Source organism: Hippopotamus amphibius, unplaced genomic scaffold (assembly GCF_030028045.1).
Source record: "Hippopotamus amphibius kiboko isolate mHipAmp2 unplaced genomic scaffold, mHipAmp2.hap2 H_2, whole genome shotgun sequence".
Classification (NCBI taxonomy): domain Eukaryota; kingdom Metazoa; phylum Chordata; class Mammalia; order Artiodactyla; family Hippopotamidae; genus Hippopotamus; species Hippopotamus amphibius.
In genome coordinates, this window is record NW_026648281.1 from 93,655 (window position 1) to 121,397 (window position 27,743).

The 27,743-nt window shown below is 41.9% G+C and overlaps 1 protein-coding gene across 1 annotated transcript in view; it reads left to right on the forward strand.

Moving 5' to 3' along the window:
* The first annotated feature begins 7,331 nt into the window (after window positions 1-7,331).
* Window positions 7,332-27,743, forward strand: part of LOC130843076 (uncharacterized) — a 280,003-nt gene continuing 259,591 nt past the window's right edge. Inside the window, 7 exon segments of the mRNA XM_057719733.1 lie at window positions 7,332-7,404; window positions 12,350-12,668; window positions 18,850-19,160; window positions 19,253-19,570; window positions 25,414-25,506; window positions 25,585-25,899; window positions 27,000-27,314. Coding sequence (XP_057575716.1) covers window positions 7,332-7,404; window positions 12,350-12,668; window positions 18,850-19,160; window positions 19,253-19,570; window positions 25,414-25,506; window positions 25,585-25,899; window positions 27,000-27,314 — 1,744 coding nt within the window.

A 27,743-nucleotide genomic window follows, 5' to 3' on the forward strand; every position in this document is an offset into this window, starting at 1 on the left:
AGCAGCAGAAAGGTCCTTGGTCTGCATAGTCTGCACTTAGTAACTGCTTCTCTTTGACTTAGTAGATTTGATCTAATCTGGTCTCTGGGCATCAGGTGCTGGATCTCTGGAGAAATACATGAGGTCAATTCAGTGCCAAGCTCTTTGCTAGATGTGGCTGGTCATGGGCTGCAAAGAGCTGAAGAGAGACGATGGGCTGGACCTCAGCCAGCTCATGAGCTTGCTGTTTCTTTTATACCCTTGTGATAAAGTGGTCTTTTGTAAAGGGGCCTTTATTCACTCTTGTACCACACAGATGATGAGGTTGGTCTCTAATACTTTGGCGAAACAACTCAGTGAACAATTTCCTTTAATGTTTTATTGATCTTTTTTAATTAAAAAAATTTCGTATTTTATTCACTCTGTTTCTGATTGGCCCTAAGGAAATGTCCCTCAAGCACACATGTTTAATTGTTAACTTCCCTAGCAAAGAGATTACCAAACCTCTTATACCTCCATTTTCTCATGTATAACTTGGAAATAATAATGCCATATTACAATATTGCTGCAACGTATTATATTGTTTTACAATTCATATGGCCAATTAAACAGTTATCCTAAGTAAAAGAACAGACTTCCTTCTGCTTTTTACTTCTGCAACTCTAATACAATAGAGAAGCAGTTAGACTAAATTTTTTATAACAAAATTTTCTTCCTGTTACAGTCATGTGTGGTTTAAATGTGCCAAATGATAAATATATAAACATCCTGCCCCCTTGGCCATATCTGATTAAGACTAGAGCACGAGGCTGCATGGTCCTCACCTGTCAGTATGCTGTGGTTTGTCTTCTGTGTCTTCTGATACACAAAGACACTTGTAGCATCTATAAATTTTTAGAACTGATTGTATCAGTATTACTCTGACAATGGGGCTGTGTTTGTTTCTGGATATTGGAATTTACTGCATTCACTGCAGAAATGTGTTGTAGTGAACCACGCACAGCTCATATCATTTAGTAATATTGAAATATCATTACAACAGATGATGTAACTTGCATTGTGCTGTTAAGTCCTCACATCAAGTTGAATTATTTTCTCAAAACAGTTCTTTTTGATTGAGACTGTTTGTGTCTCAATCAAAAACACCCTGCAGAATGCTATTCATTAATTCATTAATTCATTAATTCATGTATTCCATAGACATAGTTTGGGATTTTTCATTAGCCAGGCATTGGGGATATGGAGGTGAATTACACACAGAACTTCTACCAAGAACATTGGAGCTTATAAAGTAAAATTGGCAGGTGAACACCTGAGTTCATGAAAGGGTTACAGATGGGAAGGTAGTTTCATGCTCAGTAGCATGAGGGCACAAAAGAGGGAGGGGTCAACTGTAGAAGCCTCACAACTCTGATTGGTACCAATTATCAACACACAACTGTGGTTTCCCAGTAGAATTTGACAGGCTCCAGTCAAGGCTTGACGTAACAGAATTTAATTTCCTGTTCTAGAGTCCTGTGATTCCTGGGATGGGATGGAGAGAGATGCCCTAATACGACTTCTCTACTACTGTTAAGTATTGCTCCTAGCCAGCACTTACCACTTACTAATGCCAACTCACTTCATCCTCACCCAAACTCTGTCATCTAGGCCCAAACATAACCCTCCTTCTACAGATGAAGCCACTGCACAGAGAGTTTTAGAACCCTGTTCAAGGTCACACAAGTGGTATGTGGCTGAGCTGTGAGTCAAGACAAGGCAGTCTGGCTCCTGAGTCTGTTCTCTTGACCACTGCTCTGCACCCTCCCAAGTTCACTGTGGGACCTAGGTCGGTTGGTGTCCTCTTTAAAACTTTCCTCCTTTTCAAATCTTTGATGAGATCGTACACTGATATGTCCTTGTGTATCAAGGAAGACTTACCTTCATCAGAGGTGAGTTTGTCCATGCTAACCATACACCCCCAACTCTGGGGTATAGGGGGCTGCTTGGGGACAGCATATCAGCCCTGAGTTGGCCCCTCCTTTCCAGCCCATCCATCCCTAGAACAGGGTCTGGAACCCCTAACAGTGTCTTCTCTGTGAGATCTGAATTCTGAGGTAAGTGAGACCATGTGCACCTGGTTCTCTAAATGCATCCCTATGTCATCCTGTGGGAAGGGATGCCTGGATGCCAGGAAGCACATCCTGTGTTCTAGGTGTCTGGTTGATGGTTTCTGGTGATGGTGTGAAGTCCAAAGCTGGGTAAGGGATATTAAAACTGGGTCCTAGAGGGAGTATAGCATCAACCCTAAGTGACTGAGTAGATCCTGGCTCCAAGAGTTTAAATGCAGGTTCTGATATTTATAATCAGTCATTATCATTAATGTGTTAAGGGTACAGATATAGAAGAAGATGGGCTCAGGCACAGCCATGGGGCTTGGGAGTGAGAGAATCAGATGACAAGTAAGTGATTCTTGGAAAATTAGTGGGTAAATGTTGTCTATTTCGGGGGAGAAATGCATGTGCTCAATTGTCTTTTTCTCTGTTTTCCTGTGCCCAAGTCTCAAGGGGAAGATTTGGGTCTGGCAGGAACAGAGAAGCTGTGTCTGCTGACCTGGATGAGGGGGTCCTTCTGGTGGGGATGTGACAGGGCTGTGGACTGACCCGCTGCTGCCCTCAGGGTTGGTCCCACTGAGACCTTCAGGTGTGGGATGGGGAGGGCGTGATGCTGTCTCTGAGCTCTGGTGGGGACTCTGGGGCATGTGTGTCCCAGAAAGCTTCCTTCCAGGTCTGTGTGCTGAAATGTTGAGAGCTAGGGTGAGGGGGCCACAGAGTGGGCTTGTGTGGAGCGCAGGGTGCATCATGGTAACCCTGAGCCTGAGGGGGTGTGAAGAGTGGGGGTCAGTGTTAGTGACCTTGAATTTTCAGGTGGGGGCTCTATCTTGCATCCCCTGTGGCCCTTCTCAGTCTCTATACTCATCCCAGGGCTACTATCTGGGGAGCATCTGGGAGCTTCTGTGGTGAGTGGAAACCAGAACAAGGCAGCAATGGCTAAACTGGGCATAAGTCCCTTCTGCTTTGATCTTTCCCCTCAACCCATCTGAGCTTCCATTCTTGATGCCACCTTTCCTGTTAAGTGCAGATTGAAGGAGGTGGGGTCACTGATGTTTTCAGGCAGCCTGTACCCCTTCTCTTTTCTGTTTCACATGCCTCTTCTTTGCCCCCTCGCCTGCAGCCACCCTCTAGCAGAAGACTTTCTATTTCCCCTTTCTGTCTGGGGCAGTTCCCTTAAACTATATTTTGCATCTTCTTTAGTTATGGTTTATAATACAATTGTGTCCTGAATCCCACCAAACCAAACTCTCAATATATAAAGGGGAATAATTTGAAGTTTAGAAAACTTTAGTTTTTGAAAACCATTTATTTTCTTCTCAGGATCCCAAAATCCTATTTTTAAGGGTTATAGTTAAATGATAACTTCTTCTTTCTCTTTATTTCCTATAACAGCAACCTCTCTCTCTCTCCTGAAGCATCATTCAGTGACTGCCTGAAAGGGATATTTCACGGAAAATGAAATGCAATAAAATGAAAGGGATTTAGCATGTTTAAAAAGTCCCCTTACATATAGCTATTGTGTCTCTGTACCTATGTGTCAATCTATGTATTTATTATCTGTCTATTTTTCTATCACCATCACCATCACCATTAATCTCTCATCCCATCTATCTAATCTAAACATTTCTGTAGTGTCTATCTATATTTCTATTTTCACTAATTTCTTTGATAGTTGAAACAATGAGAGTCTGATGTATTCACCAATGGACCATTCTAGGATGTTTAAATATCAGATAGATATTCATTCTGATCTTTTTAAGAACAAGTAATTAAGTTTTACTTGCCTCTGGCTTCCAGGAATTCCCAGCTCTGCCACCTTGTGGCGATTGTGTAAACGGCACCCTCCTAAGTGGAGCCTGACACTATTAGACAAGCAGCATCCAGGTAGAAGCTGATGCCTCAGGCACTGGACAAGTCCACTGATACAGTGAGTGGATTACAGTTTGACCCTGTACTTTCCTTGCAAAAATTAATTGTTTAACAAATATTGTATATTAACGCATATATACAGAATCTAGAGAAATGGTACAGATCCATCGGTTTTCAAGGCAGAAATAGAGACACAGATGTAGACAACACACATATGGACACCAAGTGGGGAAAGTGGGGTGGGTGGAGGGGATGGGGTGGGATGAACTGGGAGATTGGGATTGTCATATAGTCATTACTAATAAGAAAAAATATCAAATTGCACACTTTAAATATATGCAGTCTATTGTATGTCAATTATATCTCAATAAAAGTTCTGACAAATTAATCATTTAAGTATTTGGAACTCAGAAGTCTAGACTCCGTCAAAGGACTGAGTAAAGATTGTGTGTCTACGTGAGCCTCGGGCAGGCAGTGAGCCCTGGGAAAGGGCGGGGTGGAGGCTGCAGGGAGACATCAACACAAGAGTCTCCTTCGCCTGGAAGAATACCCCCCTGCCCTGCCCCCCTCCCCCTGCCTTCCTGGAAGGGAGAGTGACCTAGACCTGGGGTGGGATGAAAGGGAGAGGTTTATTTTTTTCCTTTTCCTCTTTCAACAGGTTGAGTGATTCAGAGGAGAAGAGAGAGATTTCTAGATACTACAAGACAATGTGGTAAATAATCTATTATTTTTGACACTTAAATAATAAATGTCTTTTCTGCAAATATAATAACAATAATACTAATAACAGCAACAATACTTCCCTTTCTGGATGTCTACTAAAATAAATAATCAGAAATGCATACAAAACTTATGTGAACATATTTTTATGGTAACATTAATTATGTAAAAATGAGGACATGGAATTTTCCATTCCACCTTCCTCTATATCCTCATTCTTTTCTCCATTTCCTCTCTGATAATGACTGATAAATTACTACCATAAAGGAAGCTAACTCTTAATAAGTTCTTATTTTCAAATGGATATGAGGTATCTACCAACTGCCACTTTTCATACAACAATTTAAATTTTAAATCAAATAACATTTTTATTAATTTAAACTGAAACTGCAACTGTCAGATGGATTGAGTATTGCCTGAATGTGACCAAAGCATCTTCTCCCTGTAACCCAGAAGGGTGGAGGAGGGATGGTATGAAATGATTGAAAACGTACTTCATGTGTAGGGGAAGTTGAATATTTAGTTGGAGGTTTTAATGTTTTCAAACTCTGCAAGCTGACAAACCCATCTTTCCAACAAAGATGCATGTACCTCCCATTCCAAAGAGACAATATCATATACTTTCAGGAGACTAGCTTGTCATATTGGCCAGTAAGGGCATTCTCTGGCTTAACAATCCCCTCAAGGGTACATCCACTGTTCACCTGAAAGCTTTGTTTTGCTTCTGGAGTAAAATGTTAAAGCTGAGTTTCCACCAAGACATCAAACTATAGCAGAGATGAAATTCTGCAGCCTGGCTGCTGAATATGGCATTTGCAAAGGAAACATGTTAGACTTGGTTGCATGGCACTTGGCCCCTTTCAGCAGATGACGGATATTGAAGGAATCATACTGTCAAGAGAGGAGGATTTTGTGAAGGAGGATTTGGGCACCTTTTGTGCTGAGTGCTGAAGCCACAGATTTTTCCTCATGCTCACCGGGCCAAGGCAGGTGACCACGGCCCAAAAGCTGCTCCAATCCCCTGTCCCCTCAGAGAAACCTGTGGCTGGAAGTCGAGGTTAGAGGGTGGGCTTGTGGCGGGAGCCAGCCCGAGGCCTGCCCTCCTCCTCTTCCCATTCCCTCATCTCACACACAGCCAGGGAGCAGGTGCTGCACCCAGTCTGTGTGTCTGTGTTCCTGATAAACCAGCATCTTCAAACCCTGATGTGCAGAAGGAGAACCTGGAAAGTTTGTGACACACACACAGAGTCTATTTGCTAGGCCTGGGTGTGGCCTGAGAACTCTCATTTCTTACAAGCTCCCGGGTCATGCTGCTGCTGCCTGCAGGTGGACCACACTTTGAGAAGCCTTGGTCTAAACCACACCCCCACCTCCACAGCAAACAGCAGGCCCTTGGTCACCCTGTGGATCAGGGTTGCCCACTCATTGTCCCCTCTGGAGAGGAACTGTTGGGAAGAGGCCAATGCTGGTCTTGAAGCAGGCTGGGCTCCATTTGGGCAGAGAATTCCTGGTTCTGAGAACCCAGATTGGTCTAACAGGGGGATGGCATGGACTCCATCTGGCTGTGCATGTCCTCTCTGCTCATGGCCTGCTCTCCATCTTGGGGAGCTGGTTAAGGTGTAACCTGGGCAGTGTCCTCTTAAGTGCAGTGTCCAGGGTAGGGCCTCTCTGGACTTGAGTCTAAGAGGGGTTCTGCCTGCACATATTCTAATCACTGCACGAAGCCTGTGTTTTGCAGGAAGAAAAATGGTACAAGCACATCAGCCAAGTGGCTCTGAGCCTTGAACCCCACCTGGCTTTCAGGGTGGGACTGCTGGCCCTGGGCAGCTGCACAGAGAGGAGGGGGTCCTTTTGTAAATACCCTGAAGCCTTCATCCCCCTCTCATCCCAGAGAAGGAGGATTTAGCCCCAGGTGACAGATGCCTGCTGGGCAGAGTGGTCTTAGGGGCTAAGAAGGATCCTGATGGGTAAACGTTAGTTTCTGTCAAAGCCCCGTGTTACTATGAGCCCCTCTGTGCCCCAGGACCCAGGCTCCAGATCATTCTGAGAAGGAGGGAAAGACCAGCCATCTCACCTCCCCAACTTGATGGTTCCCATCTCACCCCCTCCACCTTCACCTGTGAACCCTGTGCTGCTGGTCCTCATTTTCTTCTGACCTGATAATTATTCCTGTATTTCAAGCCTTCTTGTAATTCTCTGCTTTGTCCCTGAGCTCAGTCACAGGGAAGATCAATGCTTGATTTCACCAAAGATACTCTCCATGGGCCAACCTATCCCAGCACTCTGACCCTGGGAGATGTCACAGTCTGTGGCCATCAGTGAGGACAATCGGGGGACAGAAAGCCACTCATGCTTTTGGATTCAACTTTTCTACGCCAGCCCCGGTCATGGGGACCGGGTTCTCAGGGACCCACGGAAGTAGGGGGTCAAAGGCCTGTGTTGCTTATATAAGGAGATGTTGAAGATTCAGAAGCTAATTGGTGTTTGAGCTTCAGAAACTGGCAGATGAAGCCTCTGATAGTGTCTGAAATGGTAAAAACTGTCGCTATTGGCTCTCTGTGGGGAGGATGTCAGGGGATGGGTCTGTATAGACCTGTGTTGATGCCCTGATGCCTCCTCACAGGGTGATTTTGCAGCTGGGACTGTGACCTTGATGACTTGGGAGTCAGGATGGCTCAGAACAGACACCTCTCCCTTCAGGGACTCTGTTTCCTCCTCCTCAGCACTGTGTTGAGGGGTCAAGGTAAGAGCTGACCCTCTTTTCTGAGGTCAACAGCAAGGAAGTGGACACCTTGGTAAAGGGAAAGGTCCCTGGAGTTCTAGAGCTGAAGCCTCAGTATAGACACTGTGCTTTTGACCAGAAAGGAACCACACTGATTGTGAATATTGGTCCCTGTCCTGTGGTGGGTCCACTGGTCATAGTGGCAGATTTTACAGAGAAAAAATGTTTGGTCTGGACTGAGGGGGTCAGTTTCTGTCCCCTCCACTGTCTCCCTTGTTTTCAGGGAGCTTCTATGAGTCCCAGTGCCTCCAGTGTGTGGAAGGTCTAGGGACTGACCTCAGCTGGGCCTCTGGACTGTTCCCTGCTGTGTAGACATTGCCCCTGGGATTCCCATGTTTTATGCATTTATGCTGCTTTCAGCTCTGTGCTTGTGTGTGTGTGTTTGTGTGTGTGTCTGTGTCTGTGTTTGAGACAGGGTGTGTATGTAGAGTATGTGAGGAGCATTTGAAGCCTGTCTGTGTGAGAGGAACAGGGCTGCTGAGGAGGGATTGAGTCCGTTGGGCTGTGAGACACACCGGGTGCCCACACGGTTGGGTGTCATGTCAGTTGCCTGTAACCAGATTGTAGATAATTGTGCACCTGCCTGCTTCTCTCTGGCTCCTCTCCTCCAACCCCACAGCCTCCCCTCTGCTTGTTGCAGTGTTTGCCCAGCACTGGGCTCTGTGGGAGGCTCTGCATCCTGGCCTCACCTGTTCCCACCAGATGTCCATGTGGAGCAGAGGGACCTGCAGCCAAGAGAGGCGACCTCTTGTTTATAGAGAGTAACCGATGCACAGCCCTATTTGTGTAAAGTTACCGAGTCCCTGCCCCAGTCCCCGTGAATTGTCTCCTGACGTGCTGGTGTCCTGGAATGGCCTTTTCCCATCCCTAGGATCTGCTGTGAATGCTGTAGGGTGCCTTTCCTCTCTCCTGCCCTCTTCTGTCCCTCCCTGGGGGCTGCTTTCCACTAAGTGAGAGGACAGCAGGCATCAGAGATGGGGCAGCAGAAAATCTCGCCTTCAGGCTGGAGGAGGCAGCTCTTTCAGATTTGGGTGTCGGTCCAGCAGAGACTCAGGACAGCCCTGTCTCCTCTCAGTGCTCACTGTCATCCCCCTGGACCTCAGCCTCTAGTCCTCAGCTCTCCTTGGGAAACCCCCTCCCTCCTCGTCTCCTCTCCTCGAGTGCTGGGCAGTTGCTAGTGAAGAGTCTCCTCCTGGTGGCCCTGACGTGCAGAGGTGGGTTTTGGTCCCATGAGGGGAAGACAACGGGTATTCTGATATAGGGACCCCTCCTCTTATTAGGAAAACTGTAGGGAATTTCCTCAATAGTTTTTTAAGAAGTAAGAACATGTTACCAAAGCAAACACTCTTTTCATTTTCTTTGAAACAACACCATTCAGAGTTATCTTACTAAAATTGTGCTCTTCTACTTCATGCTGCACTGGACTTGCTCCTTGTGAAATAATAGTTTTGGCTTTTCTGAGCATCTGGTGATTTCTGAGCTGGGCACACATTACAGGAGTCCCCACCTTGAAATCCATGATGGGCAATGGTACAAAATTATCCCTCAGATACAATGAGGACTTTATTCTGTGAGAGAATGATTTTGAGTATCTAATTTTAGGTTGGCAATTTTTTTTTTCTTTTGATACATCTAAGGCTTCAGTCTACTCTATACGGGCATCTCTTTTTGTTCTTGTGGACTTAGATGTTAGTATAAATGTTTCTCAATTTTATATACCTAGTCTCTGTCTTAATATTTTTCTTTCTGTCAATTTTCTGCTGTTTCTTCCCATTTCGGGAAGAATAATCTAGGTTATGTTGTAGTAACAAATAATCAAAATTTATTTTTATATGACATGTTCTATTCACTTTGGTGGGATTTCTGCTATCATGATTATTCAACTAATCAGGTTGTTGAAAGTCCCACCATCTTATTATGCTACCACTTCAACACAAGGCTGCAGGATTTGCCGTGGTAGAAAAATACATTGGCTCTCACATGTTTCTCTGTGGAAGTGACATCATTTGTTCTCACACTACATTGGATGAGCCAGATCACAAAGTTAAGCTTAACTTCAAACAGGCAGAGAAGTATTAATACTTCCATGTGCTCAGAAAAAGAGAATTTTAAATGTCACTGAACACTAGTAATGTTACCATCTATGATGTTTCTACACACGGATTCCTTTTTATATGGCCTGCCTGAGTTTGCTGGGCTTATTCCCTCAAAGGATTGGTGTCTTTCATCAATTCTGGAAAATTCTCACTCAGTATTTTTCAGATACTGCCTCTGCTCAATTCTCTTTCTTTCTGTGTCTCTCTGTGTCTGTCTGTCTGTCTCTCTTCCTTCCCTTGTTTCATTTTAACTTATTGGAAACCTCATGGTTCCATTTTCTGCCTCTGATTTTCTCTTCTGGAATTTTCATCCTTTTGTTTCTATGCGCAGTATTCCAGATAATTTAACTATTATTCACATCATTAATTCTCTCTTTACCTAAGTACAATGTTATGCAAAAATTTTAATTTCAATAAATATATGTTTCATTTATAGAAGTTAACTTTAGGTTTTAAAAGTTTTTCTATGCATTTTAAAAATTCCTTGAAGTTTCTTTAAGAGTTTATTTTTATGTCTTCAGATATGGTGGATGTGGTACTGGTATATCTAATATGAGAATTCTCTGTGTCTGCTTCAGTAGTTTCTCTTGGTTCTTGTTAACAGAACTTTGTTTCTTTGTGTGCTTCCTTTTCTTCTTTTTTTTTTTTGAAAATATACTGGTCACCTATATTTATAAAAATTATTTTAGAGGTAATTTGAAGCAAAGTAATTTGAACAAGGTAATTAACTCTAGAAAGAGTTTATTTTTATTTTTTCATGATTTCATGGTATTATCAGTAGTGGGCCACCTTAATACAAGTGCAAAAACTGATACTATCTGGACAGTCCGTACATTTAAACTCTGACTCTAATTTTGTGCAAGAGCATGTCTATTTCAACTGGTGTCCAGGCTTATTGTGCAGAATGTCTTCTTTTGAGTGTCTCCTCTGGGTGTGGGTTTGGGATTTGATTTATGCCTCTTCACCATCAAAGGCCATAACCCTTCCCCCTCCTTCGGCTAATGCCCTCAGGGCCAAAGCACAGCCCATGCTCCTGTATCTCAGTGAGTTTCCATTTTTCCTTCAGGTTTGGCCTTTTTATTGTTCCTATCTTATCAGGTCTTTAATGCTTTAAGATAATTTTTAGTACATTAACTCCACTTTACTTATTTTCAGCAGATGAGATAGCCTCAGTAACCAAGCCTACCATTACTGAGATAGTCTCCTGGAACTTTTCATAGTAATGAAATCATCTACTTGTTTGTTTGTGTCATCAACTAGGTAAAAGCTACGTGAAGGCAAGAACATTGTCCTATTGTTTTCTGCATTTATAGCACTGAGAATAGGGTAATTTTAGTGTTAGTGAAAATAGCTTCCTGTGTGCTTTTAGGATCCCATTTCAATCCTAAAACCTCGATGTCAGACTTCTAAGGAAAACCCTGAATAAGCTTCACAGGATGTCTCCCTTCCTCTGCTACCTCCTTTGCCTCCTTCCCATTTATCTTTATTTCCTTCCTAGAATGAACCCAGGTCTATGGACTGAACTGTGAATATCCGCAATTCATATATTAAAGCCCTAGCCCCCAGTGTGACTGCATTTGGAGGTAGGGACTTCAGAGGATAATTAAGGTTAAATAAGGTCACAGGTGTGGGGCCCTAATCCAGGAGGTTGCATTGTAAGAAAAGGAGGAGAGAGAGATTCTCTCTTTCTCTCCCTGTGCACATGCACTAAGGAAAGGCCATGTGAGCACCAGTGAGAGAGCAGTGCCCTGCAAGCCATGAGAAGAGGTCTCAGAATGAGATCTGCCCTGCCAGCACTTGGATCACCCTGATGTTTTCTGACCTTGGAGGGAAGCCCTACATTACATATATGTTTCTGTGCTATAAATTACTGCCAAACATGGCAGCTTAAAGCAACAAACACCTAGCATCTCATACTTTCTATGGGCCAGGAATCAGCATGGCTCATCTGGGTCCTTGAAATCATAATGTCTCCCAGGGTGCAATCATGTGAAGGTTCAGGAACCCAAACCTACTCACCTGGGTATCAGCAGCATTCAGGCCTTGGTGGACTGTTTAACTGAGGGCCTCAGTCCCTAGCTGGCTGTTGGCTAGAGGTCTCCCTTGGTTCCTTGTCATGAGCATCTCTCCATACACAGCTCACAACCTGGCATCTGGCTTCCTCAGAGCAAGAGAGAGAGCAAGATAGTCACAAGGGAGAAACAAGGGTCATCTTGAAACCTAATCTCTTAAGTGACATCTCATCACTTTTGCTAAATTCATTTGTTAGATGCATGTTACTGGATACATTCTACTGTGGGGATTACACAAGGACATGAACAACAGGTGGCAAGATAACTGAGGCAACTTAGTGTCTGCTTACCATAGTCCTCTGTTCCTAAGCTAGATGAGAGTGCTCCCTGTGGGCCAGAGTAGGAGAGGGAGCATTCCTCCCTGCATCATGGACCATGAGCTGTAACTGAGATGGGAAAGCTAGGCCCCTAGTAGCCTTGGGCACATCGACAGGGAAGGCAGCATCCAGAGTCCTCTGAAGGCCTGTCCTGATGGTGTCCCTGTAGGTGGGTTCTACAGGCTTGTGGGAAATACCTGGGGGCCTCCCTTCCTTTCTCCACATTCAGTGATGCCACATTGCTAGCTTAGAGTTGGTCCTGGTGGGAATATTTGCACCACAGAAAACAACAAATACTATACACCAGTGATTATTTTTTCCCCTCAGAGAGCTTATTTTTTAATACTTACAGCACTGCAAGGTCTCCTAAAATCTCTCTTGTGTTCTCCTTTCTCTGGCTGTGTCTGTGTCTCTCTTGCAGCTCTGGAGCTAGGGCTGAAGGATGGAGGCCACCGCTGTGAGGGGAGAGTGGAAGTGAAGCACCAAGGAGAATGGGGCACAGTGTTTGACTTCAACTGGATCTTGGAGGATGTAGCTGTGGTGTGCAGACAGCTGCAGTGTGGAGCTGCTGTTGATGCTCCCCGAAGGGCTTATTTTGGACCAGGGGATGGCCCCATTTGGCTTTGGTATGCTTCATGTGAAGGGACAGAGTCAGCTGTTAGTGACTGTAGGCATTCTGCTATTACAGACTATCGTGAGTATAGTCTTTCCCACGACTGGGATGCTGGAGCAGTCTGCTCAGGGAAGTTCTCTATGGTCTGGGCGGGGGAAGGGATCCCCAGCAGGAAAAGTCTCAGTCTCATTCCCAGAATAACTATGAGAATACAATCATGGCTTTAGAGTATATTTGTGAGAAGTATCCACTCACACACTGATTCCTAGAGTACTAGGTGCTCAAGAAAGCAGAAGGGCTTGCTTGGCCCTGGACAGTAAAGGCTCCAGAACTATTGGTCACTGGGCTCTTCAGGTCTCTGTGGTAGGTGTCATAAAAGTCAGGGAGGTGAGGTCAAATGTTTCAGGTAGGTGAGGTACAGCTGCTGGGTTGAAACTCTGTGACTTAGTTTCATTATGGTAGCTGTTTTGTGTTCTTTTATGAAATGGTCAGTTAGGTGTGACTGCAAAGGGGGCCATAGGAGAGTGCAGGCAACTAGGATTATTATACTCACAGGTCCTAGGAAGACAGAGTCACCACACACCATCAGGTGGGTACATGGGGGAGGTGCCAAAAGTACAGGCTCAACCAAGCAGTGGGACCCAAAGAGGGAGTGAAGACCTATGAACAAGTGACAATCCTGGGGGTCAGGGTGGAGTTGCACAAGGAAAAGGCGAGAGGGGATTTCACTGGCGCATTTGGATGTCACTAGGTCACGACCAGGGGAGGACAAGAAGGGGGATTTGTGGCAGGGGCTAGTCTCATCACACTGGTGCACCCGGTCACCTGGGTGGGGTGCTCACATCCCACCTGTGGGGATATTGAGGCAGCAGGAGAATGTGAAGTTTTGAAATTTACAATGTGGTAGCTGGAACAAAGCAAGTACAAAGGGCAGTGAGGCTAAGAGAACCTGAAGTGACTCATAAGAAATGCTCAGTGCTGTCTAAGTGTATTTGACCTGTGCCAAGGTGGATGCAGTAAAGGCTGCACTGAAACTAGGGTGTGAGTGAGTGGTCACAGTATCTGCCAGAGATGTTTCCAGTTGTTATCACAATGGTGGATGAGATGCCCAGGAATTTAATCCCATCAGAACATCTGGACTGGAGGAAGTTATTTTCAGATATCACACAGAATTCCCAAATGTAGGTTGTTGGATCTTAGGAAAGGGCCATCCCATCTGCTGGGATGGTGGGATGGGAGAGCCCTGAGAACACTTGCAGGAGGTCCCTAGCAGCCATAGCCAATCAGCACTTTGGTGTTATGCTGGGGAAGATCATTAGAAAAGTGATCTTTCCCAATTTCACCTTCAGCAGATTTTTAATGATTCTAGTTGAGGCCCTTAAGAGAATAGTTCTTTTCCTTTTTAAAAACTACTTTATTGAGGTAAGACTGACATACAAAAACTGTGCATATTTAATGCATACAACTTGGTAAGTATACATTTGTGAAACCATTACAGTACTTATGCCATGAATGTATTCATCTCCTCAAAAGTTTTCTTCCATCTTCTTTGTTATTAGTAAAATACTTATTTTCAAGGGGCATTTGAATTTTAGTTAGAAATTTTTGTTCTGAGAAAACCTGTTTTCTAGTGTTTCAAGAAATATCCCTTGTCGTCACAATGTCCTGATCATGGTTTCAATGGCAGATGAGCTTGTGGGAACACTACAGGAGGCCCTGCCCCTATTTTGATAAAAATGGAGTGTGTGATGGTAGAACTTTGTGTGCTATTGGAGCTTCTAAAGTTATCATGTTAAGAAAATTGATGTCTCAATATTAATTCCAGTTAAGATACACTTAAAAATAAAAAGAGTTTGAGAGTGCTCTGGCATTTCAACATTCATTGTGGTTTTACTCTCCGACTATCATTGCTCTAACTTAGGTTCTCAGCTTTTTATGAATGATTCCAGTTTTCTTCTACTAATTTCTTTGTCACTAGTTTCCTCCCACTGGTCTGTCCTTTCTATATTTTCAGAACATGTTTTAGTGATGTGAGGGTAAGTCAAAGTTGTGGTGATGTAGCAGAGATGAGAATAGAAAGCATGTCTTTTCATTATTTTGATTGATATTTAACTGTTGGGGTTTCTTCCTGTCAATTTTCAGAATGGGGTTTGGAAAAGAAACTTCAGCCTCTGTAGTGGCTTGTTGCAAGTGAAGTACTGTGTTTAGGAGAAATCCAGATGTGAAAACAGTGATCTGAGAAGAATGTAGAGGAGCTTGTATGAAATAAGAGAGAGGACTTCAGGGGGTTCAGGACAAAGATTTGGGAGGAGCTTCACAAGCTGAGAAGGACTGTGGTACTGAAGTACAAAACGGTGAGGAGATGAAGATGCAAGGACTGCAGGAGAGGAGGCTGGGATCAAGATGCACGTCACCTGGTACATTCACCACAGCTTCTGTGTTACACTTCCTTCCTGCTCTCAATCCTTCCGGCCCTCTCTTCCTTTATCGTGATGTGGGAGTCATTTCTGAGCTCTGTGGAAGAGCTGGCATTTGAATTTTGCCGTATTCTTAGCGGGAAATTTTTATAATACAGATTCTGTTTATTTAATGAATATAGGACTACTAATATTTTCCTTTTATTTTTTGTATCAGGTTTTGGTGAGCTGTGTTTCTCAAGTAATTCATTTTTAAGGACTCAGCCCATTTTACAGAAATTTTTCAAATTAGAATATCATTTGTTCATATGTCATATCTTTAAATGTTGGTAAGATCTATAATGATATTCCTGCTTTCATTCCTAGTGCTGCTAATTTGTGTGTTTGCCTATTTTTTTTCCCATTAGTTTTCCTAGAAGATTATCATTTTTAATATTTTAAGGGAATCACCAATTGACTGTTGATTTTCTTCAGTGTATATTTACTTTGTATTTAATTGTATTGTGTACTCAGTTTTCACTCTTCTTTTTCCATTATGATTGTTATTTTTGTAGTTTCTTGAGATGGAGTCTTAGATCATTTCATTCACTGTGTATTTTTTATTCTTTAATGTAGGCATCAAGGAAGCATCAAGGTTCTAAATTTTCTTCTAAACACTTTAGATTTAACCCACTAATTTTGATACTACATAGTTTCTTGTGTATTTTACTATCATAAAATGTTTTTTTAATAAATTTATGTATTTATTGGCTGTGTTAGGTCTTCGTTGCTGCATGTGGGCTTCCTCTAGTTGCAGCGAGTGGGGGCTACTCCTTGCTGCGACATGCAGACCTCTCATTGCCGTGGCTTTACTTGCTGAGGAGCACAGACTTCAGGCACGTGGGCTTCAGTAGTTGTGGCACGTGGGCTCTGTAGTTGTGGCTTGCAGGCTCTAGAGCCCAGGCTCGGTAGTTGTGGCACACAGGCTTAACTGCTCCGTGGCATGTGAGATATTCCTGGACCATGGACTGAACCTGTCTCCCCTGCATTGGCAAGCAGATTCTTAACCATTGTGCGACCAGGGAAGTCCCAAAATGTTTCTTTTTCTCTGAATGTATTCTTTGTCCAAGAGTATTATGTTGTATGATATTAATATAGATACTACATACAGCTTTCTCTGATTAGTGTTTGCACGGTTTATAAGTTTTTACCTCTTTAACATGTTTTTGTGTTTATATTTAAACACGTGTATGTTTGGTAGACAGCATATGGTTTTGTCTTAATTTTAACTGGTCTGATCATCTTGCTTTTATTTGGAATATTTAAATTATTTAAATTTAATATAATTATTGATATAATTGGGTTTAAGTCTGCTGAACTGCTGTTTGTTCTTTGTTTTCTTTTTTCCTGCTTTAATCTGAGTATTTTTTAGTATTTTATTTAAATACTCTATTGGTTTATTAGCCATATCACCTTTTTAGGAGTTTACATAATGTTGAATTATTACTCTTTAATCCTATTTTATCTTGAAGTGATATTATGTCACAACATACAATGTCAGACCTTACTATAGCATACTCCATTTCTCTGTTCTCGTCTTTGTGCTATTGTCATACATTCTACTTATAAATGTGTTATGAATCTTATAGTATGTTGCTATTATTTTGCCTTAAAATTCTATTATTTTAAAAATGATAAGTTTTTTTAAAAAGTTTATTTATTATTGGCCACAGTGGGTCTTCATTGCTGCGCATGGGCTTCCTCTAGCTGCTAAGAGCTGGGGCTACTCTTCCTTGTGGCACACGGGCTTAGTTGCTCCGAGGCATGTGGGATCTTTCTGTACCAGGGATTGAACACGTGTCCCCTGCATTGTCAGGTGGGTTCTTAACCACTGCACCACCAAGGACTTCCGACAATAAGTTTCAAAAGACTATTTACCCAAAGAATTATTATTTAGTGCAGTCTTTATAGCTCTGGGTTGATCCAAATTTTCATCTGTTGTCATTTCCCTTTAGCTTGAAGACCTTTCTGTAGCAATTTTGTGAAATTAAAAATCAGTACTGATAAGGAAACAGGAAAATTCATGAATATATAAAAATTAACACTCATATTTTAAGATTGTTTTTTCTATTTCTATAAAGAATGCCATTGGGATTTTGATAGGGATTGCATCAAATCTGTAGATCAGTTTGGGTAGAGAAGACATTTTAGTAATATTAAGTCTTCCAGTCCAGAAACACAGGATGACTTTCATTTATCATATTGTCTTTAATTTCTTTCATGACTGTTTTATAATTTTAAAAGAAGATGACAAGCTGCCAAAGAAATGGAAGAAGAAGAAGAAGGAGAAGGAGAAGGTGAAGAAAAGAAGAAGAAGAGGAAGGGGGGGAAGGAGGAAGAAGATAGTGAGAGGAAGGAAGTGGTCAGCAAAGAAGCCATAATTTGGAGAGTTCCAGATTGCAAAAGCCTCAATATGGATAAAATTTATAAATATTTGGGGAAAACACTTGTTGAATAGGTTTTTAGCATGTTACTTTACCCTCTGCTCCTCTCATCTACCACCTAAGCCTGCCACCCTTTCTCGTTTCTTCCACTTCAGACAAGCAAACACCAACCTTTCGTTATGGCGCGTAGGCTCTTTGCTGTGGCAGCAGGCTTCTCTCTAGCTGGCATGCAGGCTCCAGAGCCTGTGGGCTTAGTTGCTCCGCAGCATGTGGGGTCTTAGTTCCCTGACCAGTGTTCAAACTCACATACCATACACTGGAAGACGGATTCTTAATCACTGGACCTCCAGGGAAGCTCCTGGAATTATCTTAATCTTTTTGAATTTGTTAAGACTTGCTTGTAACTTAGCATGTCATTTTTCCTGGAGAAAATTCCATGTGTGCTTGAAAAGAATGCATGTTTTTCTGTAGTAGGAATAGCTGTATTAGTAAAATGATCGTATTAAATCAATTGTTATCAGCCCTTAGCATTTTCTGCGACTCCTGTTTCAGAAGAAAAACCTCTACTAGGAAGTGATCTGCAAACTCAGCTGTCTAGTAAACTCCCACTGAAATCAAACTCTCTCCCAGGTTATTGACAAATCCTGAGTGTTCAAGAGACATGGCTAGGGCTCGCTCTCTCAAAGCTTTCTTAACTCATATTCTTTCATACTGAGGTCACCCAAGAAATTCATGGAATTTTTTGCCATGAAAAATTATCAGAAAAGCAAAATGTGATGACATGAAATGAGTGGTTTATAATGTCTGTATTTCTTCTCTTGAGCCGTCATCCATCTGCAGGTTGGCATGCACTCACGGATCCAGCCCTCATGATTTCCCCTAACCTAAGTCACTAGAGGATTAGCTCCTGGGAGAGAAAACTGATCAGAATATTAGCCCCACAAGTCTCAGGAAAGCTTTCTAACTTTGTTTGGATGATAGGTCTCTAATCTCATAGCCCATGTGCCTCGGGGTTGGCTCTGTTCTTCATTATCTCTGCACTCAGGTTTGAGTGTCCACATATTATGCAGTTTTGTTGGATTCTTTAGCTCTCAGGCTCTTAAATGAGAAATCCATCTCTCCAACCAATGCTAAAATATATGTTCCTGATATTCAGCTATTGCAGGGGTTTGTCTTGGGCCCTGTAGTTTCCAGGTCCTTACAAAAGGATTTCACATTTCTAACCAACCTCAAAGTTTATGTTCTTGGGATTCAGCCATTCCAAACTGACCCTGGATATCCTTCTGGGTTTTTCTTCAGAAATCTGCTCATGAAAATGCAATTATGACACTGTCAAATTCTCTCTTTATGCTCCACTCCTGGAATACAAAAGCTTTCACACCATTGCCTGTGACGTGTTGTTTCCATTTGCTTAGTGAGGATCCTGAACACTCATTTCTTTTGCTCTTGTTGTTGTTGTTTTTCTCTTAGGGTTTGTGCATCTAGCTGAGGGGGATGGACCCTGCTCAGGGCGAGTAGAAGCGCATTCTGGAAAAGACTGGACCCCACTGGTTGATGGGAACTTTACACACCCCACTGCCCAGGTCATCTTTGCAGAGCTGGGATGCGGCAAGGCTGTGTCTGTCCTGGGACTTGTGCCCTTCAGAGAGTCAGATGGCCAGGTCTGGGCTGAAGAGTTCAGGTGTGAAGGGGAGGAGCCTGAGCTCTGGTCCTGCCCCAGAGTGCCCTATCCAGGAGGCACTTGTCATCACAGTGGAGCTGTTCACCTTGTCTGTTCAGGTGAGATGCACATCAGGACATAACCCCCCTGTTTACCCAGTTCAGGTGAGAAAATCATGAGATTTTGCTGAATTCCTGTCTTCTTCTACCAGTGTATGCAGATGCCCGGCTCATGAGAAATGGCACCTCTCAGTGTGAGGGGCAAGTGGAGGTGAATATTTCTGGACGATGGAGAGCGCTCTGTGCCTCCCACTGGAGTTTGGCCAATGCCAATGTTGTCTGTCGTCAGCTCGGCTGTGGAGTCGCCATCTCTACTCCTAGAGCACCACACTTTGTGGAAGGAAGTGATCAGATCTCAACAGCCCGATTTCACTGCTCAGGGACTGAGTCCTTCTTGTGGAGTTGCCCTGTGACTGCCCTGGGTGTTCCTGACTGTACCCATGGAAACACAGCCTCTGTGATCTGCTCAGGTAAGAGCGAGGGAAGGGCTACTAGTACCCAGGATGCTCCTGGAGTGAACTGTCCCCAAGAGCAGAGAGTATAGAAAACTGGCTTCATAAGCAAGATAGTTCATGGTGAAACATGGTTTTTCTCATTGTTCATTCGTTTTTCTGGTCAGGGCAAGAAGTGTTAAGGGGAATAATATATTTTTAAGCAATATTATTATTTACATCATTCATAGAAACAATGTATAAGCAATAAGTGTATACATTAGTCATGTACCCCAACCCAGATCATTAACAGCACCAACAGCAGTCACTGCTGCCTCCCCATAACTTTGAGCTCCCTCCTCTCCCGTGAAAACCCACTAGCTAACTTCTATGACCATAGAATATTTTATTAGCTTTTGAACTTTGTATAAAATCATGCAGTATGTTTTCTTTTGTGTCTAACTTCTTCAACTCAACATTATGTTTGGGATTCACTCATGATGTTGTTTATAGCAGCGCTTTAGTCATTTTTATTACTGTAGAGCATTCCTTTGAATAATCGCATGACCATATATGGATACATTCAACAGATGGTAGAGATTTAAGTTGTTTCCAATTCCTGAATATTACAAATATGATGCTACAAATTACCGTAACAATGAATTTGGGTTCATATATGTTATTTATTTTGTGCGTTTAACTCATGATCTTTTCTTTTCATGTTCTTAATGGTCTTTTGATGAATCAAGTTCTTAATTTTTTTAAAGCTTTGTTTTATATTTACTTTTCAGTTAGTTTTTTAAAATTGTAACATATCTTTATTTAAAACAATTTTTATTGGAGTATAGTTGCTTTACAATATTCTGTTAGTTTATACTGTACAACAAAGTGAATCAGCGATACGTATACACATCTCCCCTCTTTTTCAGATTTCCTTCTCATTTAGCTCACCACAGAGCATTGAGTAGAGTTCCCTGTGTTATACAGTAGGTTCTCATTAGTTATCTCTTTATACATAGTATCAGTAGTGTATACATGTCAATCCCAATCTCCCAATTCATCCCATCCCCTCCCTTTCCCCCCTTGGTATCCATATATTTGTTCTCTACATCTGTGTCTCTATTTCGGCTTTGTAAATAATATCGTCTATACCAAATTTTTCAGATTCCACATGGATGCCTTAATATATGATATTTGTTTTTCTCTTTCTGGCTTACTTCGCTCTGTATGACAGTCTCTAGGTCTATCCACCTCATTACATATAGTTCAATTTCATTCCTTTTTATGGCTGAGTAATATTCCATTGTATATATGTGCCACATCTTCTTTACCCATTCCTAAGTTAATGGACTTTTAGGTTGCGTCCACGTCCTGGCCATTGTAAATAGTGCTGCAATGAACATTGTGGTCCATGTATCTTTTTGAATTATGGTTTTCTTTGGGTATATGCCCAGTAGTGGGATTGCTAGGTCATATGTTAGTTCTATTTTTAGTTTTTTAAGAAATCTAAATATTGTTCTCCATTGTGGCTGTATCAATTTACATTCCCATCAACAATGCCTGAGGGTTCCCTTTTACCCACACCCTCTCCAGTGTTTTTTGTTTTGTTTTGTTTTGTTTTTTTGGTAATGGCCATTCTGACCAGTGTGAGGTGATACTTCATTGTAGTTTTGATTTGCATTTCTCTGGTAATTAGTGATGTTGAGCATGTTTTCATGTGTTTGTTGGCCACATGCATGTCTTCTTTGGAGAAATGTCTATTTAGGTCTTCTGCCCATTTTTTGATTGGATCATTTTTTTTTTTTTTTAATATTGAGCTGCATGAGCTGTTTGTATACTTTGGAGATTAATTCTTTGTTAGTTGCTTTGTTTGCACATAGTTTCTCCCATTCTGAAGGTTGTCTTTTCGTCTTGTTTATGGCTTCCTTTGCTGTGCAAAAGCATTTAAGTTTAATTAGGCCCCATTCACTTATTTTTTAAGAACTTTTATTGAGATACAGTTAACAAATAATAAACTGCATATATTTAGAGCATACAATTTGGTATTTTTTTTCTTATTAGTAATGCATATATGGCAATCCCATTTGCCCACAACCTTCTGTGTTTTCCCCACTTGGTGTCCATATGTTTATTCTCTACATCTGTGTCCCTATTTCTGCCTTGCAAACCAGTTGATTTGTACCATTTTTCTAGATTCCGCATATGTTTTAATATATGATATTTGTTTCTCTCTTTCTGACTCACTTTACTGTGTATGACAGTCTCTAGGTCCATCCATGTCTCTACAAATGTCCCAGTTTCATTGCTTTTTACAGCTGAGTAATATTCCATTGGATATATGTACCACATTTTTTTAACCTTTCATCTGTTGATGGACATTTAGGTTGCTTCCATGTCCTGGCTATTGTAAAGAGTGCTGCAACGAACATTGGAGTGCATGTGTCTTTTTGCATTATGGTGCTCTCTGGGTACATGCCCAGTAGTGGGATTGCTAGGTCATATGGTAACTCTATTTTTAGTTTTTCAAGGAACATTCATAGTGTTCTCCATAGTGGCTGTATCAATTTACATTCCCACCAACAATGCAAGAGAGTTCCCTTTTCTCCACACCCTCTCCAGCATTTACTGTTTGTAGATTTCTGATGATGCCCATTCTAACCAGTGTGAGGAGATACCTCATTGTCATTTTGATTTGCATGTCTCTAATAATTAGTGATGTTGAGTGGCTTTTTATGTGCCTCTTGGCCATCCATATGTCTTCTTTGGAGAAATGCCTATTTAGATCTTCTGCCCATTTTTTGATTGGGTTGTTTGTTTTTTTGATATTGAGCTGCATGAACTGTTTATTTATTTCTGAGATTAATCCCTTGTCTGTTGATTTGTTTGCAAATATTTTCTCCCATTCTGTGGGTTGTCTTTTCATCTTGCTTATAGTTTCCTTTGCTGTGCGGAAGCTTTGAAGTTTCATTCAGTCCCAATTATTTATTTTTGTTTTTATTTCCATTATTCTAGGGGGTGGATCAGAAAAGATCTTGCTGTGATTTATGTCAAAGAGTTTTCCTCTAAGAATTTTATAGTGCCTGGCCTTGCATTTAGGTCTTTAATCCATTTTGAGTTTATTTTTGTGTATGGTGTTAAGGAGTGTTCTAATTTCATTGTGTTACATGTAGTTATATAGTTTTCCCAACACCACTTATTGAAGAGGCTATCTTTGCTCCATTATATATTCTAGCATCCTGTGTCATAAATTAGGTGACCATAGGTGCATGGGTTTATCTCTGGGCTTTCTATCTTGTTCCATTGATTTATATTTCTGTTTTTGTGCCAGTACCATACTGTCTTGATTACTGTAGCTTTGTAGTATAGTCTGAAGTCAGGGAGCCTGATTCCTCCAGCTCCATTTTTTTTTTCAAGATTGTTTTTTCTATTCAAGATCTTTTCTGTTTCCATACAAATCATAATTTTTTTTTCTATTTCTGTGAAAAATGCCATCAGTAACTTGGTAGGGATTGAATCTGTAGATGCTTTAGGTAGGATAGTCATTTTCACAATACTGATTCTTCCAATCCACGAACATGGTATATGTCTCCCTCTGTTTGTATCATCTTTGATTTCTTTCATCAGTATCTTATAGTTTTCTGCATACTTAGGTAGCTTTATTTGCCTCCTTAGGTAGATTTATTCCTAGGTATTTTATTCTTTTTGCCAAGTTCTTAATTTTAAGGAAATATAACTTAGCAACGGTTTCTATACATTTAGTGCTTCTTTTTTTTAAGCTCTTTATTGGAATATAATTGCTTTACACTCTTGTACCAGTTTTTGAGGTACACCAAAGTGAATCAGCTGTATTTATACATATATCCCCATATCCCCTCCCTCCCAGGACTCCCTCCCGTCCTCCCTGTCCTGGCCCTCTAAGGCATCACCCATCATCAAGTTGATCTCCCTTTGTTATACAGCAACTTCCTGCTAGCTAGGAGGAAGTGAGAGAGTTGCATAGACATATATACACTACCATTTAGTGCTTCTTACATCCTTTTAAAAAGAGCTTTGCCTACTCCAAGATCATAATAATAGTCTCCAAGATTATATTATAGAAGTTTATTTTTCTCTTGCATATAATTGTACATTCCTTCTGGGTTTGATATCTGTGGGAGATAAGGGTGAAGTTTTACGTGGATATCTAATTGAGTCAGAATCTTTTTCTGAAAAGACTCTTTTCCCCACCAGTGCCAACTTTGTCGTAAGCAGAAAGGCATGTATGTCTGAATCTTTTTAAAGACTCTCTATTCTATTCCATTGTATCATTTGTTTATCCTCCCACCAATACCACATTTTATTAATTATTGTAACTGTAGAATAAGTCTGGATAATTTCAAGTTACAGGAGTTACTTTCTATTAACTCCTCTAACTGTGTTGCTTTTCTTGCCAACTGTTTTGGTCATTCTTGGTCTTTTGTATTTTGTTTACATTTTGGAATCAGCTTGTGTTTTTCACCAAAAAATAAAGCATAAGGTTATTGTGACTGAGACTAGATTTAATCTATACAGAAATTTGAGGATGATTGACTTTGACAATTTTGAGACTCCCAATTCATTGACACCATACATCCTTCCATTCAGTTAGGTCTCAAATTTCTCTCAGAGGTTTTGCCAATCTTTGAGTAGGTTTTATCCTAGGCATTTTATATTTTTGATGTTATCAATATTTTTTTTTTCAGTGAAGGTGTTCTAGGAATGAATTCTTCCTGACTTGTTTTCACCTTTTAATTTTTTTTACTTTGATGTAATTTGAGACTTACAGAAAAGTTGCAAGAACAATATAAAAATTCTCAGATGATCTTAAACTGGATTCTCCCAATGCTAGTTTTAGGTTTAATCAATCTCTGTCTATCTCTCTGTCTCTTTGTCTCTCCTTCCTCTCTGTCCCCCTCCTGCCCCATTTCTCCCTGAATATATACAGTCTTTCTGAATTAGGTTGCAGACATGGTGTCCCTTTACCTCTAAGGTACTTCAAGGAATTTCCTTACATAACCACAGTTCAGTCAAACCTTCAGATGACTTCAGCCCCAGATAACCTCTAAGTGCAAACATGTGAAAGATGCCAAGATAGAACTCCCAAGCTGAGTCTTTCCCAAGTTACTATACTTTCCTATGTATATATAAAAAAATACATATATATATATAATTTCAGCTGCTAAGTTTTTTGGGAAAATTTGTTATGTAGCAATATAACCGGGACACTTACCACTTACCTGCAGTTCTAAACAGAGGAATGTTTGTCCTCTGATCTTCCATGCTACTATTTCTACCTTATGCGGAGCTAATGTGCTGATACACTCATTCTTTAGTTCTTTGCTTCAGCTATTAAGTTTTTCAGATCTGGAATTTTTGTTTTTTGTTACCGTTTCTCTGCCAAGATACACATTTTGTCAGTTAATTCTATGAGCACTGTAAGCATGGCTATTTAAATTCTCTGTTAGGTAACTCTAGTAGCTGAATAACCTAGGAAAATCTTTCTAATGTCTCCTTTTTCTTCTTGGTTTTCTATGAGATGGCTTTTATATAAGTATTTTTAATGACAGAGATTGTAGATGAAAAATTGTAGAAATCCTTTGGAAAGGATTTTATTTTGTTTCTTCTATTTAGGGATAGATTCCGGGATAGATGACCTTATTTAACTCATTCTTAGGGCAACGCATGGCTTAAAAATTGTGGCATTGTCAGAAGCAGAACTCTCCATGGAGAAGGTGATGGTAATGATAACTTTACTGCTATGTTGCAGCTTTCATCTCAGACACCATCGCTAGGTTATTACCTAGCGAAATACAATTTTCTGTTCTTCAACCCTACCAACCCTCTGATCATTGCAGTTTCTGCAGAAAACCAGACTCAGGTGAAGAGCCAGTGTAATGACACCGAGCCTGAACCAGCAGATTCTGCAGCCTCAGTGGAGAGCCCCACCAACTGCTCAGGTGAGGGGTGTCACAGGACCAGAGGACCCTTCTCATTCCCTGTGTCAATGCCCCATTGTTCCATTTCTCTCTCCTCAGGCAGCAGACAGCTCCCCCTGGTGGACGGGGGCGGTCACTGCGCCGGGAGAGTGGAGATCCTTCACCAGGGCTCCTGGGGCACCATCTGTGATGATGACTGGGACCTGGACGATGCCCACGTGGTGTGCAGGCAGCTGGGCTGTGGAGAAGCCCTCAATGCCACGGGGTCTGCTCACTTCCAGGCGGAATCAAGGCCCACCTGGCTGGACGACCTGAATTGCACAGGAGAGGAGTCCCACGTGTGGAGGTGCCCTTCCCGGGGCTGGGGGCGGCACAACTGCAGACACAAGCAGGACACGGGGGTCACCTGCTCAGGTGTGTGCTGCACACTGTCCACAGGCTGGGGGAGGGGGTGGAGGCCTGGAGGTCGGGAGTCTGAGCCATGAGGGAGAGTTGCAGAAAGGACTAGAGGAGGAGGCTTCCTCCCATGCAGCCTGCCTTTCCAGCAGAGGTGAAGATTAGCTGATATCACTTCCTCCTGCAGCAGCTGAAGTTCTGGTCCTTTCTTCTCAGCAATATTTTCTGTCAGAGCCATTTCTTACAGTTTCCACTTGAAAGCAAGGCTGTCTCTTCAGTTACATATGGTAAAGAAATCTTAAACCCACGGCACTAGTTTCCGTTTGCTTCTGTAACAAATTACCACATAGTTAGTGGTTTAAAACAATATGTATTTATGCCTTTCAATTCTGTAGGTTAGATGTTCAACAGAGATCTCACTGGGCTGGAATCAAGCTTTCAGCAGGGCCACACCACTTCTGAGGCTCTGGGAAGAATCCGTTTCTTGTCTCTTCAAGCTTCTGGAAACTGCCTGCCTTCCTTGGCTCATAGCCCCCTTCATTCACCATCAGACCAGCAGTGCTGCGTGTCTCTAACCATTATCCACAGTCACATGTCACTTCAGCCAGAGCCAGGAAGGGTATTCCACTTTTAAGGATAGTGGGTCTAAGGATGTGATTAGACTGGGCTCTCGTGGTTAATCTCACCATCCCAAAGTCCTTAGGTTAATCATATCTTTGAAGTGATTTTTGCTAGAGAAGCTAACATATTCATAGGTTCCAGGGATTGGGATGTGGACATTTGTGGGTCCACTATTCTGCCTACCTCCCCAATGTCCACATTACATCCCTTTCACACACTCTTTTAGAGGTTTTGTCGAGAAGTTGGATTCAGCTCCCCGTCTCTGCAGGTTGGTCTTCCTCTTAGTTCGTATCCACTACATTACTATGGTAGAAATAGAAATGATGAGACAAATGGACAAAATCAGGTAAAAAGAAGACAAATTTCAGTCTTGTCATCTAGTGGGTATCTCCTCACTTGGGTCGGGGTGAATGTTCACAATTTATTGAGGAGAGAGGAAAACACAGAGCACTGAGTAAAGTGCTCACTGTGTTCTGTTTCCTCCCTTTCAATTTCAGAGTTCCTGGCCCTCAGGATGGTGAGCGAGGACCAGGAGTGTGCTGGGTGGCTGGAAGTTTTCTACAACGGGACCTGGGGCAATGTCTGCCACAGCCCCGTGGAAGACATCACTGTGTCCATCATCTGCAGACAGCTTGGCTGTGGGGACAGTGGAACCCTCAACTCTTCTGTTGCTCTTAGGGAAGGTTCTAGACCCCGGTGGGTAGATGGAATCCAGTGTCGGAAAACTGATACCTCTCTCTGGCAGTGTCCTTCTGACCCTTGGAAATACAGTTCATGCTCTTCAAAGGAGGAAGCCTATATCTCCTGTGCAGGTGACTTATTGTCTGTTTCTGTGTCTGTCCCAACCCTGTAGAATGTTAGTAGTGAGAGTTTATATTTAGAAATCTGAGTGGTGAGTTTAAGTTGAGTCTACAAAATGAAGTTTGGAAGGAGCTGATTTAATCCGCATGTTTCACCCTTGATTTTTGAAATGTTTAATGAATATGTAATTCACAGAATATTAGTTTCAGGTATAGAATGTAATACTTATATATTTGTACATATTGCTAAGTGATCACCACAAGCCCAGTAATATCCATCACCATATATATTTACAATTTTTTTCTTATGATATGAACTTTCAAGATGCATTTTATTACCAACTTTCAAATATACAATACAGTGTTAACTGTAGACACCGTTCTGTACATTACATCCTCATGACATTTATTTTAGAACTGGAGGTTTATACCTTCTGACTA